The following is a 20,667-nucleotide window of genomic DNA, read 5'->3' on the forward strand; positions in this document are numbered from 1 at the left end:
GGTCGGACCCGACTCGATGGCACTTAACAACAACAACAATGGATTGGTGAATCAGCATTTAATCTACAGGGAAGTGAATTATTGGCTGGCAACAACTGGCTCTTCTTTCTGTTATCTTCATTAAGAAAGTTATTGAGTTAAAGAGCCCGTTTTAACTGGGTGAGTTATTTAACCACTCAGTTTTCTCATCCACATTAATAGCTACTTCACTGAGCTATGATGGATTCTATACAAATGGAGGGTCCTGAAATAATATCGGTACTTAATGAACATCAATCAGATAAATGTGAATAGCTGCCACCATCAGTGAGAGCGAAGGAGGAGGTGTTGGTAGTGGTCAGTGTAGTGGTTATTTATTTATTACTTTGGAATGAGACAGATTGCTAACTTATCTTTACTCAAGGATTTAGAATAGCATCAGTAGGGGTCCTGATGTGGTCCTGTAGGATAAGCACTGGACCGCAAGGTCAATGGTTCAAACTCACCAGCTGCTCTTTGGACCTATGCAAGGTCCCTGTGAATCTGAACACTCAGGCACTTAACAACAACAGGGAATACAGGTCAATTAGTATTCATTCATGAAAAGAGTTTCATTTCAGTAGGAAGTTAAACGCGAATGCTGATATTCTACCTTGAAGAAAAGCGATAAGGGGATGGTTTTGAAAAATCCCTCCCTTATCCATGGGTGGAGACTACAGTGTTGTTAAGTACCATTGAGTCATTTCTAGAGTTTCCAAGGAGTGATTGGTGAGTTTGAACAGTCAACCTTATGGTTCAAACTGACCTTGGGGTCCAGTGCTTATCCTATAGTGCCACATCAGGACTCCTAAGGTGTAGACTACAGGAATGCTCATTTTGTTACACCTTGCTTTATTGCGCTTTGTAGATATTGTGGTTTTTACAAATTGAAGGTTTGTGGTAACTCTGCCTCAAGCAAGTCTATTGGCTCCAGTTTTCTAACAGCTTGTACTCACTTAGTGTCTCTGTGTCACATTTTGGTAATTCTGACAATATTTCCAATTTTTTTCATAATGCTGTTGCACACTTAATAGACTATAGTATATAGTAGGACTTCTGGTGTGGCACTGTAGGATCAGCACTGGACTTTGGGCCACAAGGTCAGCAGTTCAAATCCGTCAACTGCTCCTTGGAAACCCTGTACAGGGTCTACTGTGAGTTGGAACCGACTCATGGCTCTTAACTAATATAGTGTAAACCTAACTTTTATATGCACTAGGAAATCAACAATTCATATGGCTGTTGTGATACTCACTTTATTGTGGTGGTCTGGAAAGAGCCCACAGTTGTCTCTGAGATATGCCTGTAATGAGTCTCAAGTCTGGCCTCATATTAAGAAGACTTGGGAAGGTTTGTAAACAAACAGCCCATTCTGGTTTCCAACCCAAGTCAGTGTTGCCCCTTGGAGGGTCTGGGCATCCTACTTTGTAAAGTTCCTGAGGCTCAGCTACTGGAGAACCGCTAGTTTAGAAAAGCCCACTTAAAGGATTTCAAGTGGGATGATCTAGGCTGAACCCCAATTCTGTTACTATTTTTGCTTAGTGACCTCAAGCAACAGTTTTAATTTGTGATCTTAGTCTTTAGATATCTAGAATTGTTAAGTGCCTTCAAGTCAGTTCTGACTCATAGCAACCCTGTATAGTACAGTTTCCAAGGAGCAGCAGGTGAGCTTGAACCACCCATCTTGTGATTCAAACCAACCTTGCAGTCCAGCACATTACCACAGTGCTTCAGAAAGGCTAAGACTGACCGAGACCAATGTATTAAGCATTTTACGTTAGTTATCGGATAGAATAAGACCTGGTGGCACTGTGGATTAGGCATTAGGCAGCTAACTGAAAAGCTGGTGGTTCAGTAATTCCTGTGGAGAAAGATAAGACTGTCCCTGTAAAGATTCAGAGTCTCTGAAACCTGGTTTGGAGTCACTGTGAGTTGGAGTCCTAGTGTAGTGCTGTGTAAGGGAAGCCCTAGATCGCAAGGTTGGTTGGAACCACCAGGTCAGCAGTTCAGACTCACTAGGTGCTCCTTGGAAACCCTTTTGTTGTTAGGTGCCACCGAGTCAGTACCTACTCATCATGACCCTATGCACAACAGAATGAAACACTGCCTGATCCTGGGCCAACCTCACAATTGTTCCCATGCTTGAGACCATTGATGCTGCCTCTTTGTCGATCTATCTTTCTGGGGGGCGGTCTTCCTCTTTTTCTGTGACCTTCCACACCTCATCAAACATGATATCCTTCTCCAGCGAGTGGTCATTCCTGACAGTATGTCCAAAGTATGAGGGACGAAGTTTGGCCTATTTAGTGTCAATTAATAACAACAATGAGTCGAAATGGACTCGCTGGCAGTGGTTTTTTGTTTTTTTTTCCTTTTTGTATTGTTGGTTGGATCCCTGACCCTGATGTTGTTATTGTTAAGTGCCGTCGAGTCAGTTTCGACCCATAGCGACCCTGTATAAGGTTTCCAAGGAGCGCTGGTGAGCTTGAACTACTGACCTTGCAGTTCAAACGGCTTGTGGTGAATGTATTCAGCAACTAACCGAAATACCAAAAAATGGGCTCCTCAGCCACTCCTTGGGCCGTCTGCTTTTGTAAAGATTTACTTGGTGGTGGACGTGTGCTGTGGAGTCGGTTCTGACACATAATGACCCTGTACAGGGTTTCCGAGGCTGTAAATCTTTACAGGAGCAGAAAGCCTCATCTTTCTCCCACGGAAAAGCTGGTAGTTTCAAACTACTGCCCTTGAGGTTCACAGCCCGACTCATAACCATTACACTCCCAGAGCTCCTTAAAAGATTGACTTGGAAACCCTATATAGATAGTTCTCCTCTGCCCTGTAGGGTCTCTTAGAGTTGGAATTGATAGGATGGGGGTGGTCTTGGTTGGGTTTTAGATGTTGGATGGCACAAATGGTGAATGTACTTTACTACCGATTGAAATGCTGGAGATTCCAGCTCACTCAGAAGCACCTTAGAAGAAAGGTTTGGCAGTCGGTTTCTGAAAAGTCAGTCATTGAAAACCCTATGGAGCAAATGTGTTTTTTTACAATTAAAAAAAAAAAAAATTTAGAAAGATCTCTACAGAACCCAGTTTTACTCTGACACACAGGGTTGCCCTGAATTGAAATTGATTCAACAGCAACTGGTTGCATTTTTTAATGTTATATTTAATCCTCACAACAACCTTTAGGAGATATTTCATTTCCCAGAAAAGGAAACTAAGACACTGAGAGATTAAGTAATTAGCTCAAAGTTCAAGGAAGTGGCAGCGAGGCTTTGAACCCTGTTTGACTCTAGAACTACTGTGTTATTACTATATTACCTCCTAAGGTTGTCAGATGATTGTCTAAAATGCCTAGTACCAGGTTGGAAAGGCCACTCATTAGAAGAAGGAATTAGACATTAGTTTAAATATATATGCAAACTAATGTATGTACACTGTAGCAATCAAATAGTTGTTGTTGTTGTTAGGTGCTATGGAGTCGGTACCAACTCATAGCGACCCTATGCACAACAGAACAAAACACTGCCGATCCTGGGCCAACCTCACGATTGTTGCCACGCTTGAGCCCATTGATGCTGCCACTTTGCCAGTCCATCTCGCTGGGGTTCTTCCTCTTTTTCTCTGACCCTTTACCTCACCAAACATGATATCCTTCTCCAGTGACTGGCCCCTCCTGACAGTATGTCCAAAGTTTGAAAGGCGAAGTTTGGCCATCCTGGTCTCCAAGGAGCACTCTGGCTGCACTTCTTCCAACATAGATCTGTTTGTTCTTTTGGCAGCCCCTGGCACTTTCAATAGTCTCCAACACTATAACTCAATCAAATAGTAGAGAATGCTTTTGGAAAGCTGTGTCCATTCTCTTCCCCTTATGTTCTTGGTAAGCAGACTCCTGTTGCACATTGGGCTGATCTGATAACTGGAGAGAGATGGGTGTGTCCAGTAGACAACAGTCACGTTTCCCTCATCCATTCTATGCTGTTGTGTCCTGCATTCCGTTTTCCCGGAGTGCCAACTTTTTTATTACGCCTATTGCCTGAGAGACCTTCCCGGGTGGTTGTGTAACCATAGGGTCCAAGCTGGTGTTTTGGCACCGCTTTCATTTTTGCCCTTGCGTGGTTGGAATAGGTTGTGGTAGTTATTGTAAACATGCAATAGTCCAGATTCTGTTAGGCATTTGTGGATCCCTTCTTGGTTTGGAGCAAATCTCTCCTCGGACATCCATGAGGTAGCCAGGAGTTGGGATTGATTGGGCAGCAACTGGTTCTTGGTTTGCAGCATGTCATTAAACAGCTCTTTTCAACTTTTTCCTCCTCTTTGGAACTTTTAATGAGGTGTAGCTGACCAACTTCTAAAAGGGAGGGAACACACTTGCCTTCTTTTTGAGGTTAGCATTTTGGAGAGCCTGCTGCTTGCAGGAGGCATGGGAGCAACAGGAAGGGGTCTTCCAAGGAGAAATTTATTTTCAGGGAATGATTGTGAGGCATCGGTACAGAGCTACTGAGGGCCTGCATTGGTCTGTGCTGCTGGTCATGCTCACCAGTCAGCTTCAGGCTATCATGTGGTTTCTGCTAAATAGTTATATGTACGGAGTAACCTAACTACTAACACGAGTAGCCAGTTTGCATTGTTGTTAGTGCTGTGAAGTCTATTCCAACTCAGAGCGATCTTGTATAGGGTTTCCGAGGAGCTGTTGGTGGGTTTGAACCACCTACCTCGTGGTTAGCGGTCCAGTACTTATCCTATAGCACCACTGCAGTTTGCATTGTATACTAATAAATGGGCCTGGCCGGCTTACAGTGAAGTCTTGATTCAATTGATACCCTGGGTACCCAATTCAAACTCACCCCTAACCACATTCACCTTCCACCCTAGCAACATCGTCCTCTATATGAGCATCTGCTTTGCTTTCATAAAAGCATTTATGATCATTTGAAATTATCTTGTGCATTTGTTTGCTTATTATTGTTCGCTCCTCACCCTAGACTGATGTTCTTTAGCAGCAGGGGTTGGGTCCGTTGGGCTTATTTTCATGTGTCTCACATGGCATCCAGTACCTGTGTTCATCAGAGTCCTGGTGTGGCGCTGTGGGTTAATGTGCCAGGCTGCAAAGCTGTTTGAACTGCAAGGTTGGAGGTTCAAGCTCACCAGCTGCTCCTTGGAAAACCTGTACAGGGTCGCTGTGGGTCAGAACTGACTCAAAGGCACTTCACAACAACAACACCTGTGTTCATTGACTGAGGGAATGAATGTAATGACTTTATCAAAATGAAGGTATTCTTCTGGAACTTGGTGAGTTCCTTTATTATTCAAATGACAGTCTTAAAACCACGAGCTTTTAGACTTAGACTCCCTATGCCCCTACATCATAATTAAGGTGTTTGGCTTGTTAATTTAGTGGTCTTTAAATGATTGTCTTTTTATTCCCTTGTTCTTGTTGTTGTTAAGTGCCATCCAGTCCATTCTGACCCATAGCCACCCTGTAGAGGGTTTCTAAGGAACAACTGGTGAACTTTGATCCACCAACCTTGCAGTTCAAACTGACTTTGCAGTCTAGCACATTAACCCACAGTGCCACACCAGGACTCTGTGCACTCTCTTACACTGCATAAAATTACTTATACGTTTTTTATCCAACTTTTAAAACTTTGGATTTTTGGTGCAAAACCAAATAGTTAGCATTTATATAAGATGGAATGGAAAATCTGTGAAGCTAGTCCTGGTGTTGCACTGTGGGATAAAGCACTGGACCAGAAGGTCAGTGTGAACCACAAGGTCAGTGGTTCAAAGTCACCAGCCGCTCCTTGGAAACCCTGTACAGGGTCTCCATGTGTGGGAAGTGACTCGGTGACACTTAACAACAATGATTGTACTCCAGAGAAAGAAGAGTCTACTGCAGAGATCTGGGGAGGGCACTGAGAGAGAAGCAGGAGTGGAAGGGAAGACTTGGATTCCCTTCCCAATCAGCAAAACCAATCCCCAGAGAATGAAGAAATGGAGGGGCTGGGGGACTTGAAGCAGGAGCAGGTGGTTATGCAAGCAGTTGAGGTGTGGTGTGAGTTTAGGAAAGTGGAAGAGGGGCAGAGGGATGAAAAGGGGTTAAGAAGTTTTGTGATTTCTCTTCTCAGAGCCCCAGGGAGTGCTGTCTTGTAGTTCCTTGAAATCCATTCAAGAAACCAAATGAATAGGGAGGATAGCTTCTGTTTTGCCAAGTTACGGAGTATGTGTGTTTGGGCTTGAAATTCAACCTGAACTCTCCTGACTTAAGGTATTTACTTCAGTGTACCTTTATGTCCTCCCTCTCCCTCCCTGAAGTTTCTAATTCCAGAGGAGATTTCTTTATAAGATGAGTGATAGATCCCATTGCCATTGAATGACCCTATAGGACAGGGTAGAACTGCTCCATAGGGTTTCCAATACTGTAAATAAATCTTTACGGAAGCAGATTGCCACATCTTTCTCCCACAGAATGGCTAGTGGGTTTTAACTGCCAAACTTTTGCTTAGTAACCTGATGCTTAACCCACAGCGCCACCAGGGTTCCTTGAGTGAATTGATGAAATAGATTGATCAGTTATCGTCTTGCCTTGTACTCTTTGTCATTATGCCAGCAACAATGTTCTAGGCGTGTCCACATCACCATGAGTAGGCATGTGTCCCCCTTGCCTCTGAGCCTGTTTTAGTGCTCCTGGGAGTAGTGGATGATGGGGATAGCTGGCAGAGAACCATTACCTTGGAAGGGTGAAGGGAATGGGTATTGTTTGCAGACACAAAGTGAGAAAACTTCACAGTTACTGCCACTTTTCTGATGCATCAACTGCAGCTACCAGAATGTACCCTGTTTTGTGTCCTCGCTGGTTTTTCAGGGAGACCATCATCTCTGCTTGTCTCTCGGGTACCCAACCTGTGCCCCTTACTGCTGGTTCATCCTGGGCAGGGAAATGGTTGTTTTCTAGGAACTTGTTTACTTCAGTATCCCTGGAAGCTGAAGAAATACTGGCCAAGGTTGTGTGTGTGTGTGCGCACGCATGTCCTGAATGTCTCCTGGTCTCCTTTTTGCCTCTCCCCTACTGCATGGTCTAAAAATATTAGAGAAGAAACAAAGCATTTAATGTCTGTAATGCTTGCTTCACCCCTTACCCCAGCACACTGTCTAGGAAGCAGATCCTAGAATAATACAGTGGGTGTTTGGGCATGTGATCTCAGATTGGTCAACAGGCTGAGCTTGGGACTGTTCGGATGCCCAGCGATGCCCAGCGGGCTTCCTCCTTTAATCCTTGCAGGAGGCAAGACGCCTGTCAGCGTTGACACTGGTGGCTTTCCTTCCACCCTCATTCTGGCATTTATCGGATTAACACATTAGAGCTTCTGTCTAAATCCGACATCCGACTAGATTTGAGGTTTCTTCCTACACTCTGTGTGGCCTCCACCTCTGAAGAGAGTTTTCAGTGCCAGTAAGGAGAGCTTGGTCCAGCTCAGCAGTCAGTGAGCACAAGATTGCAGCGCGGTCGCTCTGCCTAGGTTGGGAGTTGTCAGGTCTCTTGCTTCCAATGGGAAGACTGCTGTTACTAGGAAGCAGGAGTCGCTTGTGTGTCTCAGGGGCACGATGACAGCCAAGGCAGTAATGTGCCATAGATTTTCAGAACAGGGTTCCTTTTACAATCCAGTGAAAACCTCTCTCCCTGGGGTTTTGTCTTCTTGAGATTCTAAGGAACATGGGCTTGTAGTTTCAGTAGCTGGTGGGAAGAAATTCACAAGCAAAAGCCACTGGGTTCCCCGGAGATGAATGGCAGAGCCAGGCCCTCTGTCTAGCCCTTAGTAACCGTGGGCATCTGGTGCCTTCTGACCTGCCTTTCATTCGGCAGGGCTCTGGCATCAATCAGGACCTGGCAACGGGAAAGGGGAGGGTCTCAGGGATGGAGGGGACTGAGCAATCTCATTTTCCTGGGTTCCGTCTGCATGAATTCCTATTTTTAAAAACGGTCTGATTTTAAAGATTTGTATTTATAGAAAGTACACCCAGACCTACCATGTGGAGGTCTCACTGTATTTTGGCTCTCCAGGTCCCTGCCTCCCATGTTTCATTCATACCTGCCACCTCAGCTGGTGGCATTTGGAAATCACCTCTTCCTGCCATTCGCCTCACTTTCATGGGTGCTGGTGAATCTTTTTCTTACAGTGTTGAGGAGTGCTCTTCTACTATTAGTGTTAGTAATGAGATACTGTGACTTGGTCCTGGACAAGTGGGTATCAGGGTGGGATTTTGGGGTTGGGACTCAGAATCTATGCCAAATGTAACCTGAAACCACGACTGAGCTGTAGGATGCAACTCCACAACTCTGGTTGCCAGTTGAATCAAGAATGGTGGGGACTTTGAGATGAGGAATGAAATAAAGGTCACTTCTGTGAAATTCTTTAAAGTTTGTTGTTGGGCCCAGAACTTTGCTCAGTAGCTTTTGCCACTTTGTTGAGGACACCTTCTGTATTGCTCTTTCCAGCCTGTGGACCGAAGCTGACCAACTCCCCCACAGTGATTGTCATGGTTGGCCTCCCAGCCAGGGGGAAAACTTACATCTCCAAGAAGTTAACTCGCTACCTCAACTGGATTGGCGTTCCAACGAAAGGTAAGAGACTGTATTCCAATATTCCAAGACTAAGTAGATCCTGCTTAGCAATCTGCAGAAAAAAAAAAACCCAAACAACTCTTCCATTTCATCTTACTTGTCGTGGCAGTGTAGAACTACTCTGGGGCTGGTGTGTTGCCCTGACTTGGAGTCTGATCTGCCTCCCTTGCCCATTGTATGTGTCCGTGTCATCACAGATACATGCATACTCTTACTTTTATGTTGGAATTTTATTCTTACTGCCACTCTTCTCTTCTGAATCCTGCCCACCAGCGAAGCCCCTTCCAACTACCTCAATCTGTGCACATCTTTCTCCTTTAAACTCCCATAGCACTCATTTGTAATACTGCTCTACTCATTAAGTACTCCGTACTCTTGATGACATTTTATGGTGCTTTGTCTTATCTCCCCAACTAGGCATTTTTTTCCTCCCCTACTAGTAGTGGTTACGAATCGGGCTGTGAACCTTAAGGCCAGCAGTTAGAAACTACCAGCTGCTCCGTGGGAGAAAGATGAGGCTTTCTGCTCCCGTAAAGATTTACAGCCTCGGAAACCCTGTACAGGGTCGCTATGGGTCGGAACCGACTCGACGGCACTTAACAACAACAACTAGTAGCGTAGTGGTTATGAATCGTGGGAGAAAGATGAGGCTTTCTGCTCCAGTAAAGATTTACAGCCTCGGAAACCCTGTGCAGGGTCGCTATGAGTCGGAACCGACTCCACAGTACTTAACAACAACAACTGTGCCTAACAAGGAGCTCTGGTAGCGCAGTCGTTACCAGTTGGGCTGCTAACCTCAAGGTCGGCAGTTCGAAACTACCAGCCATTCCACGGGAGAAAGATAAGGCTTTCTGCTCCTGTAAAGATTTACAGCCTCAGAAACTCTGTACAGGGTACTCGACAGCACGTAACCAGTAACACTGTGCCTAGCACAAGGAACTCTGGTAGCATAGTGGTTATGAGTTGGGCTGATAACCTCAAGGTCAGCAGTTCAAAACTACCAGTCATTCTGTGGGAGAAAGATGAGGCTTTTTGCTTCTCTGAAGATTTACAGACTCAGAAACCCTATGTAGGTTCGCTATGTGTTGTAACCGACTCCACTGCACACCACCACCACATACTGTGTACATTTGAAGTGTCCACTCAACATTAAATGCCCTGAGGAAAGTATGGCCTTTTTGATGTTGAAGGAGATCCTGTGGTGCAGCGTTTATCAAAAGGCTGACAATTTGAGCCCATTTAGAGGCTGTGCAAGGGAAAGAGCTGGCGATCTGCTCCCACTAAGATTACAGCTTAGAAAACCCTTTGGGACAACTCTTCTTCTGTCATTTAGGGTTGCTATGAGTCAAAAATTGATAACAACTATGACAGTGGGGTTGCCTATTGGGCTGCTAACCGCAGGGTTGGCAGTTCGAATCCACCATCTGCCCTGCAGGAGAAAGATGAGGCTTTGTGCTCCCATAACGAACAGCCTCAGAAACCCTATACGGGGTTGCTATGAGTCGGAACCAACTCGATGGCGTGCAACAGCAGAAGGCCCACTATGTATTGAAATCAATTTCATGGAAGGGGGGGGATTGGTTTGTTTTTTGATGGAGTTTTGCTTGTTTTGATTTTTTTCCCCACCCCCCTGAGATTGTGTTTCCAGTTATGACTAGGCCCCTTTGTTCTGCTTGGCTGTCTCAGGCTGGTCTTTTCTTTTACATCCACAGTATTCAATGTGGGGGAGTATCGCCGGGAGGCTGTGAGGCAATACAGATCCTACGACTTCTTTCGCCCTGACAACGAAGAGGCCATGAGAGTCCGGAAGTAAGACATGAGCTGTCCTGAAGACCTTGGGTTTAGACTTGTTTTGCTGTTTAAAAAACATCTTCTGTATGAGGAAGAGAAAGCTGGCCTGCAAGTTGGCTCTGTTCGGCTCCAGCTTGGTCCACAGCGGTTGCTGAAGTTTAGCACAAGTCTCTCAGTTTGTCTGAGACTCCTTGTTTTGATCTGTTCCCAAATATTCTAACTCAGATAGAGATCGACAGCAACAACATCTTGTTAAGAAGGATTAAAACAGTTTCACTGAAAATGATCTGTTTACATTGGAGAAGGATTGTTTTTAAAGTACAAGGTGATCAAGGCTTCAGTCCTGGCTGAGTAGTAGAATCACTTGTAGAGCTTGTAAAAGTTCCCGTATTAGGCCATACCCCAGACCAGTTCCGTCAGCAGTGGGTGGGATGTGGGCTGCAGGTGTTTGAAGGCCTCCAGGGATGCCATTGTGCATCGAGGCATGAACACCACTTCCTGAGGGTAAATGGAGTACATCTGCACTACACCTGAACTTGGGGAGCCTCTGGGCCTGTGGGTGCTGATTCCGAGGAAGGCCTGATGAGCCTTGCCCACAGCACTGGGTACTTTTGAGACAGAACCTGCTGTTGCTCTGCTTACTGGGGTGGATGAAGTGGATTGCTTGGATATCCCCCATCTGGATGGGCTCTCCCTGACACTTCTCTTTCTTGCTTGTTGTAGGCAGTGTGCCTTAGCTGCCCTGAGAGATGTCAAAACGTACCTGACACAGGAAGGGGGCCAAATTGCGGTAAGTCTAGGAAATGCCACTGTCTTGTTTGTTAATCTCATATCGAGAAGATATCCTCATGAGAATGAAATGTAGACAGTGACTGAGAGAAGTGTCAAGAATCGTTGCTTATGTAAAACAAATGTTCTCCCGTGTAAACGTATCACATAATTCACAATAAAACATTAAAAAAAAATCAAATGGCATATTGCATAATCTGCTACGAAAGACCTCTTTAAGTGTTCAAGAGCCAAGATAACAGTTTGAGATCTAATGTGTGCCTGACCAAAGCCTTGGTATTTTCAATCACTCATGCAACAATGAATAAGGAAGATCATTGAAGTATTGATGCTTTTAAATTATGGTGTTGGAGAAAAATATTAAAAGTACTATGGACTGCCAAGAGAACAAACAAATATGTGTAGGAAGAAGTAAAACCACATTGCTCCTTAGAAGCCAGGAAGGTGAGACTTTGTCTCTCATACTTTGGGCATGCTATCAGTAGGGACCAGTCCCTGGAGAAGGACATGATCCTTGGTAAAGTGGAGGGTTAGCGAAATAAGAGGATGACCCCCAACGACATGGACTGACAAAGTGGCAGGAACAGTGGGCTTAAAAGTAGCATAGGTTGTAAGGTTGGCACAGGATCAGGCAGTGTTTCCTTCTGTTGTGCATAGCATCGCTGTGAGTCAAAACTAACTTGACAATGCCTAGCAGTAATAATTAATTAATTAATCTCAGTAGTTTCCTCTTTGTACTTTAGCAATTACTGATTGTCTATACCTCTAATTCATTGGGTGAGACTGGGTGAAAAACCTAGTTTATTTGTTGTCATCATTACTTTACTGTATTAATGATCCAAATACCCCCAAACTTCAATGCTGCTTACTTCTTTACATGGCTACATAGCAGAAACATAGCTAAAAAATAAAAAGAATGGTGCCTACAATAGTGAAATTTACTAAAATAGTGGTTGATCTTTTAGTATTTTACTTCAATACATTTGCAAAATGTATCTTTTTTTATAAATAACAGAACAACAATGTGGAAATTACTAGCTAATTTTCCCCAAGTATCTTCAGCCCAATGTATATGCATTTTATGGTTTGTTACTTACGTCAACTTAAATGATTTATGAAATTGTGGAAAAATGGAAAAGAAGAGATCTATAATATGTAAAATACAATACAGATATAAGTTATTAAATCTATTTTTAATGACCAAAAGAAGAACCATTGCTTAGACAGGGACAGGTACCTCTGGCCCTGAGGGTGGAGCGTAGCACGTGGTTAGAGCAGTACAGTAGCTCAGCCAAGGTGGAGTGGACTCGACACACCAGCAGGAATACCTGCTCATCCTCTCCTGCCTGTGCAATTAGGCTACCACCCACAAAGGCAGGAAGGTTCTGGAGTTGCAGTCAGCCATAATACCTAATGGACCTTCCACCTATCTCTTCCTCCTGCAGCATATAACCTTTTGTTAGTTTTAAGTAACTTCCCCCCTGCCCACACATGTACTGTCCCTCAGAGTTGTCGGCAGTGGAAGAGGGGAAGGCTGGTCAATGCTGGGCCTTGGACCCTGCAGTCTTGGAAAGGACTTTGGCCAAGGCACAACCTCTTCTTGGACCAACATTTTTGGCTTATTCATGGAAGTGGCAGGCATGACCTACTCTGAGATTTTGGTAAATATTGATAAAATCAAAATTAGATTCTTCATTGCCTGCCTTTCCTACTCCTGATCAGGTTTTCGATGCCACCAATACTACTAGAGAGAGGAGACACATGATCCTTCATTTTGCCAAAGAAAATGATTTCAAGGTGAGCCCAGCTTCTTGTCTTCTTTTGTCTCTGTGAGCTCAGGAGAAAGGAGAGAACCTTGGGATGGACTGGTGATTGTGTTGGTGCGACTCTGCTTCATACTTTGTACCTAACCTCCTACTATCTACAAACTTTATCTAGATCTTCACACAAAGGTCTTCCTCAATGCTGAGGAATTCTGGTGTGGCGCTGTGGGTTAATGCGCCAGATTGCAAAGTCGTTTGAACTGCAAGGTTAGCAGTTCAAGCTCACCAGCTATTCCTTGGAAACCCTATACAGAGTTACTATGGGTCAGAATCAACTTGACGGCACTTAACAACAATAACAATCTACAAATAGGGTCTCCCTGCGGTATGATGCTTAGGGGGAAGAATGCTGAGTTTGGAGAGGGTACAGGGCATGGAATTGAGTCAGTGGGTCTTTTATGTGTTTGAGAATTTAGGAATGGGATATGAAAGCTGGCCTCTTCTCCATATACACTTGTTATTTCCTGTTTGCCTTGCTTCCACCCAGGTGTTTTTCATTGAGTCTGTGTGTGATGACCCAACGGTTGTTGCTTCCAACATCATGGTAAGAGAAAACCCTTACTCGAATGTGGTAGCTTAGGCTGCAAGGACATTTGTGATCTGAGAATAATGTGAAATCAGGTCATGCCCTGAAAGTACAACTTTTAGAATGAGTTTGCGTCTCCCCATTTTGCTGATATTTGTTTTCATGGTGGGATATTTGGAATTTAGAAGTATGAATCAGTATTTCTTAATTTAGAAGCATGTTCTGTGACCTACCCTGGTGGCTTTTCCTCAGGACCTCAAACTAGTTCATCACTGTTCAATCATGGCCAAGGACGTGACCAGAGCAGTCCTGAATTTTAAAAAATTTGGGTGAATTAGAGTGGTAACCAGAATGGTAAAAATTATGGGTTGTTGCCTTGCTCTTCTGGCAGCATATGTATACATTGTGTGGCAACCAAATCTCTTTCCTACCGACTTGGAAATAAAGGCATGTATCTCTAGCGTAGTGGTTACGAATCAGGCTGTGAACCTTAAGGTCACCAGTTGAAACTACCAGCTTTCTTCCACAGGAGAAAGATAAGGCTCTCTGCTCCCATAAAGCTTTACAGCCTCAAAAACCCTGTACAGGGTCGTTATGAGTCGGAACCGACTCCACTGCACATAATAACAACAACAATCTCAAACATGGCAGCCAAACCTGCTGCTCTGAGTGTGGGTCACTTGCTATAGTTTTGTACATAATTCACTCTCCTGCTTCAGGCACCTGAAAGAACTCACTATGACTTTTTCATATCTCCCATTCCAGGACTTTATTTAGCCTATTAACTTTTTCTTTTCTGGTGAGCATTCCCCTTTACCTGGAATTAGGGTCTCATGATTTTGCATCTGTGACTGAACCAGTAGAAACTGGTTCAAGCCCTGAAAACCTGCGTGGTTTTCAGACACTTGGCAGTGAGTACAAACCTTGTTGGAGATAAAGTAGGGAAAATCCAGGACAGTTTATATAGGTAGCAATATCTTGCTAAACCTGGTGTTGGGCCTATTTGGGAGAAAGGACACAAGCTCAATCCTGCCAGGTGAGTAGATAGGTAACTGGCTATATATTGACAGAGTCTACAGGGTTTATTAAATGAAGTTAGTTTCCAAGTTCGGGAAGAAGTGTGTCCTTACAGTGCATCAATGTATATAGCACCAGTCTCTTCTGTGTCAAGGGTAAGTTGGCCCAATGTATTGAGGGTAATTGTCAACTCAATTTGGCTAATTGCTAAATTTTATCAGTTGATAACGATGTACCATTAACATTAGCAGAAGAAGTTACTATGAAGTCTTTAGCACAGATTACCTTCTCATGAAGTAGCTAAGTTTCTGTCCAGTTTAAATGTATCACAATAAGACATATCTGTATAGAAAAGAAGTCTTAATACTTCTACATGGAACATTGTGGTATTTTTGTTACAAACAAAAAACCAGTTGCTGTCAAATAATCTGTTGCAACTCGGGCAACCCCATTTGTATCAGAGTAGAACTGTGCACCATAGGGTTTACAATGGTTGGTGTTTTGGAAACAAGATTGCCAGGAATTTCTTCCAAGAGATGGCTTTGGGTGGACTCTTTAACTACTGATTTTTTTTTTTTGTCAGCCGCTGAGCATGTTAACCATTTGTACCACCCAGGGACTCTGTCTGTATGGCAATACGCATCTCTGAAGGGATGCCAAGCATTCATTAGCTCCTTGTATTCAAACTTTTCGCCATGACAGTGGGAATATTTGAAAGCATTTCTAAGAAATTAGTTCATATTTCAGGAAGGGCTTTTCCAATTATGGAAAATCCATTTAAATTAGTTTAATTGGACCCAAAGGAATTAATTCAAAGTACAAGAAAGCAGATGTTACAATTATCTAGACAAAGGGTTTTGTTGTCATTTCTTGGTTTGGCTCTGCTAGTTCCATTTATTAGTTAAGCAGAATGCATCCTATAGGCTTTTGACCCTGTGAGTAGTCCCCAGTTTGCTTAGGTTGGAGAAATCCATTCATTCTTTAACACATTTAGTCATTTGTCCCCATCCTCCAGTTCTCAGAAATTTCTTTCTCTGATTGAGACTTAAAGCAACTTTGCAGGTTAAACCTCCCCATTGTGTTCTTTATGTGGGCAGCTGTGCTAGGCAGAAAAAGATTGGTGAGCTTCAGTCTTTGAGGAGTAGCTACCTGTCTTTAAAAAGCTCTGGTAGTCATTGAAGAACAAAGGAGCACATGCATGAAAAAATTCCGAGTTTCGCCTAAATCTACTAGGTTGCTGGGACCTACCACTCAGTCGCAGGATGGGGTGGATCTGAGTGTCACTTCTCCACCCTGTTCTGTGAGAGCACCCCTGAGCAGGAGAGGCACATGTTCTCGGTACAGAAGCAATGGGGTGGTTGTTGCATACCAGCTGCATTGTAAATCACAGTCTGGTTACAACTGTTTGCTGCCTTGATCTGGGGATCAGTGGAAGAAGAACTATGCCTAGGATTCAGAGACTGGATCTTCTCTAGCAATGATCACGTGTGCTTTTGTAACCAACAATGCACTCTTAGGTGTAGGGAATATTGCAGATGCTTTTGTGGAATTTGGTTGGATTGAGAGCCAGGCTGTCTGTTGCTGACTCTGTCCGTGAATGCTGGACTCTTCAGAGGGTTTCATTAAGGAATCCTTGTGGATGTCACAGCTCTTTCAATTGCTGATTGGAACGCTGAGCTGGCAAAGCACATCTTCCAATCAGCAATTCTCTACCATTGATGCCCTCACTATATAGTCATCAAGTGATAGATAACTCAGCCCCTGTTTTTTTCTCTCTTTTTTTCCCCCTTCTTAAACACTGGCTGTGTTAACCTTTATCCTGAGACCTTGTGTGCTTTCCCCTTTTTAAAGCTCCAAATCCTGCTTAAGTTAAGCAAAGAGCCTCCCAATGTGACTCACACATCAGCTGCCTCTTTGTGGTGTTGCAGGAAGTGAAAATCTCCAGCCCAGATTACAAACACTGCAACTCTGCAGAAGCCATGGAAGACTTCATGAAGAGAATTAACTGCTACGAAGCCAGCTACCAGCCCCTTGACCCTGATAAATGCGACAGGTAATTAGTTCCTAAAAGGGAACCACGTCTGAATTGCCCACATTCGCGTTCTTAATGTTTTCTTGAGGTTCCCATAAAGAGTGTGCATGATTGTGCATACTTTTACAAACGCTCTTTAAAAAGGCCTCTTTTGTTCCCCTCCTTTCGTATTCACTGTAAATACTTCAGTCACAACATAAAAGTATAGAAAGTGGCCCGTACATTTGAGTCCTAGTCTTGCCACTGTCCCTCTGATCTTTTCTTTTCCATTCTCTGGCTTTTCTGTCCCCTTCGTCTGGGAATCCAGCCAACCTCTTGGCTTGACCCTCTGCCGCGGAAACTGGTTGCTATGCTCTATGCTCTTACTCTCTGGCTCTTGAAGAAAATAGATTCAGTCTTTGGTCTCAAGGAGCCTAGAGTCTTAACTTTGCAGTTCTGTTGAGGAATGAGTCTTCTGGACATTGGGCCAGGGGATTTATAGGTGAGGCTGGGTGTGCTGTGCTGACAGGTGGATGAATCCTTTGTGGCATTTCTGTGCAGGGACCTGTCACTTATCAAGGTGATTGATGTGGGCCGGAGGTTCTTGGTGAACAGAGTCCAGGACCACATCCAGAGCCGAATTGTGTACTACCTGATGAACATCCATGTGCAGCCCCGTACCATCTACCTGTGTCGGCATGGGGAGAATGAGTATAACCTCTTGGGGAAGATTGGTGGCGACTCCGGCCTCTCTGTCCGAGGCAAGAAGGTAGGTGGAAGTTAATGGATGATAGGAAAGATGTCGGGTTGGGGGCAGTGGACAAGGTGCTGTGTTGAGAAGGCAAGAGTCCACTGGGGCTTTGAGAAGGGCCAATCCAGGGTACTTACAGGGGGCTAGTCCTAGATGCTGGAGTTAGCTTCTGCCAGGTTCAAGCTAGTTGCTCCCAGGCTCTTTGCCATTCTAACTACAGTCAAATGACCACCTTGGTGTGGAGGGTGACTGAATTTTGCCGTGGCCCTGGTGTCCAATTTGTATATTTCTGCATTTCTCCTCTCATCCCACACATGCTCTCTCAGTTTGCCAATGCCCTGAGCAAATTTGTCGAGGAACAGAACCTGAAAGACCTCAAGGTGTGGACCAGCCAGCTGAAAAGTACCATCCAGACAGCAGAAGCCCTTAAACTTCCTTATGAACAGTGGAAGGCACTCAATGAAATTGATGCTGTGAGTGTGGGGGCCTGGCCAGTGGGAGGGCTGAAGAGATGGGGGCGGATTGTGAAGGCCTCTTCCCTGAGCCTTGGCAGCAAAAGGGCATCCTGTCCTCAAGCAAATTGCCCTTGGGCATTGACCCTTTTGGGCATAGTCTCCTATAAGTGACCTCTGGGTGTTTCCACCAGGGTGTTTGTGAGGAGATGACCTATGAGGAGATCAAGGAGACCTACCCTGAGGAGTATGCCCTGCGAGAACAGGACAAATACTATTATCGCTACCCCACTGGAGAGGTAAGTGTGTGGAGGCAGCATCTTTTCTTGCCTCTCTTTTGCATTTGTAGTCATTTGTTCACTCAGAAAATAATGATCAAGTGTATGTTGTGTGTGGAGAAGCTCATGGAGTACCTTACAGTAGCCAAGAGACCTACAGAGACTACTGGGGTCCAGAGGGGTCTCAGGTCCGGACTAATAGTAAACAACTAGGTGGTCAGCTTCATGGAAGAAGGAATCTGACATCCAACCACTGTTGTTTGGGCTCCTAACCTATTCTGGGAGTCCTGGTGTGGCGCTGTGGGCTAATGCTGCAAAATCATTTGAACTGCAAGGTCGGTGGTTCAAGCTTACCAGCTACTCCTTGGAAATCCTATACAGGGTCACTATGGGTTGGAATCTACTCGACAGCACTTAACAACAACCAGCTGTTCTGGGTGACGGTTCCCAGTACTTTCACCTTTGAATTCAGTCCCGTATATTGAACGTTGGACACCCAGGAGAAATAGAGTTGTGCTTTCCAGTCAGTGGAAGGAACAGGTAGTGTTTCTCTAATGACATCTCTAATATATTGGAAGGAAGATGATTGCTCATGACTGTTTACCTGACGCCAGGGTGTTTGGCTTGACTGCAGGCGAGCTGGTGGACCTGCCAGCTATGTATGTGTTAGCTCCTGTCACAGGAACTGACGTGCATTGTGCTCATGGAGAGGCTGTTTCCCAGGTTTGACTGGAGAAGCCTTTCTGTACATACTGGACAGTGTCCAGATGCAGTGGACACCTCACTCACAGGGCCTGGGTTAGTAAGAGAAGGAGGATGACAGCAATAGTAGCCTTAATAGCCTTGCTCTGCCCCTCTTATTGGCAGCTTTACTTTTTACTGAGATTAAAGTCATCATTTTAGCCATGTGGAAATGTGTGCTTCAGTGGTTTGTAGCATACTCACTATGCTGTGCAGTTGTCACCAACGCTATCTAATTCTGTCACCCCAAAAGAGATCAGTCAGCCTCAGCTTCCCCTTATCCTCTGGCAACCACTAATGCGTTTTCTGCCTCTCTGGAGGTGGCCTATTCTGAACATGTCATGTAAATGAAACCATATGCTATGGCCTTTTTTGGCTGGCTCATTTCACACAGCATAACATTTTCAGGGTTCATCCATGTTGTAGCATATACTAATTCTTTATGCTTTTTTTTTTTTTTTTTTTAACTTTTTATTGTGAATTGGGTGAAGGGTTATAGACAAGATCATCAGCTTTACATTCATCAAATTATATACTTTGTTTCATATCAATCATTACAATCAGTCTCCTCCCTGCAACAACAGTTAGCTTGCTTCCTCCCTGTGTCTCTCCATTTACACCTTCCATTTCACAAATGAACAAAGCAATAATATTTGTACACTTACAAAACAAAAAAATGTATTCATTTAAATGTCCAGAGTACACATTGTATTAGCTTCCTGCCGGCAGGCACACGGCCTTTCTCAATTCACGGGCTTAGATAGAGCCCTCAGCTGCTTGCTCTGTCTCTCCAAGTAACTTCTTCTACCACTGTCTCTTTTCTAGGTAGGGGTTTCATGCTCTTCCTTCTTGATGGTCCTGGGATCATCTGTTCTGAAATGAAAGATTAACTACTCCCCCCTTTTAGTTACACATCTTCTACCATTACAGTTGTGACAATCACATTCTGCTAACAATTACTCACAGTTGAGTCATAAAATCCTATCACCGTCATCCTCCATCTCCTTTCACCAGATTCATCTGGAAAAGAGGGAAACTATTCAGTGGGGATTCTGCCTTACCTACCTCATTCTGAAACTAAACACATTCATGAAAGATTGCAAGCCAGCCACTTCATGCCTTCATCTTTTTTTTTTTAAGTTTACAGGGCAGATCATCAGTTTTACATTCAACAAGTCGTACACCTTGTTTCATTACAATAATTATAGTCCCCTCCATGTACTACCATCAGTTAACAGTATTTTTCTCTATTCATTTTAGCTCTTTTTTAAAAAATACTCAGGCATATATAATAATTTAAACCACCAAAGGGCACACTCTGCAAGTCTGCCTCCTGGCCTCCAGCTCTCAGTCTCTCGCTTCCCATGAATCTAGAGTACTCTGCTGCTCCCTCTCTCCATGTCCCCATCTCTGCCTCCATCTCTGGTGTCGGTGCTTCTCTGGATAAGGTCTCGCATTCCGCTTGTACTCTTCGCCCTTGATGGTCCTAGGGTCCTTTGTTTCTGGACTGAAAAATTAATGACTGCCCAATTTTTGTTACAAAACTTCTACCTTTACGATTGTGACAGTTGCAATTAGTCATGATAACAATTTCTCACTATTGAATCATAAAAATCTTATCCCCATCTCTTTTATAAAGACCCATCTAGACAAGATGAAAACTATTCAGTGGGGACTCTATTTTCCCTCACACACTCTTCAACTTTACTTCGTCCTGAAAACTTGTAAGCCAGTCTCTTCATGCCTTTATTGCCTCTCATTTTAGGTAGCCAGTGTCTAAGTTGCCTGTCCCTATCTACCCTGAATACAGAAGGGATAACATTGATCTTGATGTGAGGACTCCTT

At 44.1% G+C, this 20,667-nt stretch overlaps 1 protein-coding gene across 2 annotated transcripts in view; it reads left to right on the forward strand.

Annotated features, from left to right (window-relative positions):
• Nucleotides 1-20,667, forward strand: part of PFKFB3 (6-phosphofructo-2-kinase/fructose-2,6-biphosphatase 3) — a 34,577-nt gene that overhangs the window by 3,490 nt on the left and 10,420 nt on the right. For both annotated transcript variants that reach the window (XM_006862739.1, XM_006862740.1), the window contains exons 2-10: nucleotides 8,518-8,643; nucleotides 10,356-10,452; nucleotides 11,158-11,224; nucleotides 12,946-13,020; nucleotides 13,534-13,590; nucleotides 16,518-16,642; nucleotides 17,162-17,369; nucleotides 17,678-17,824; nucleotides 17,998-18,102. In XM_006862739.1, the coding sequence (XP_006862801.1) occupies nucleotides 8,518-8,643; nucleotides 10,356-10,452; nucleotides 11,158-11,224; nucleotides 12,946-13,020; nucleotides 13,534-13,590; nucleotides 16,518-16,642; nucleotides 17,162-17,369; nucleotides 17,678-17,824; nucleotides 17,998-18,102 (1,007 nt within the window). The remainder of the gene's footprint in view (nucleotides 1-8,517; nucleotides 8,644-10,355; nucleotides 10,453-11,157; nucleotides 11,225-12,945; nucleotides 13,021-13,533; nucleotides 13,591-16,517; nucleotides 16,643-17,161; nucleotides 17,370-17,677; nucleotides 17,825-17,997; nucleotides 18,103-20,667) is intronic.

The sequence above is a fragment of the Chrysochloris asiatica genome, unplaced genomic scaffold (assembly GCF_000296735.1).
Source record: "Chrysochloris asiatica unplaced genomic scaffold, ChrAsi1.0 scaffold00050, whole genome shotgun sequence".
In the NCBI taxonomy this organism is placed as follows: Eukaryota; Metazoa; Chordata; class Mammalia; order Afrosoricida; family Chrysochloridae; genus Chrysochloris; species Chrysochloris asiatica.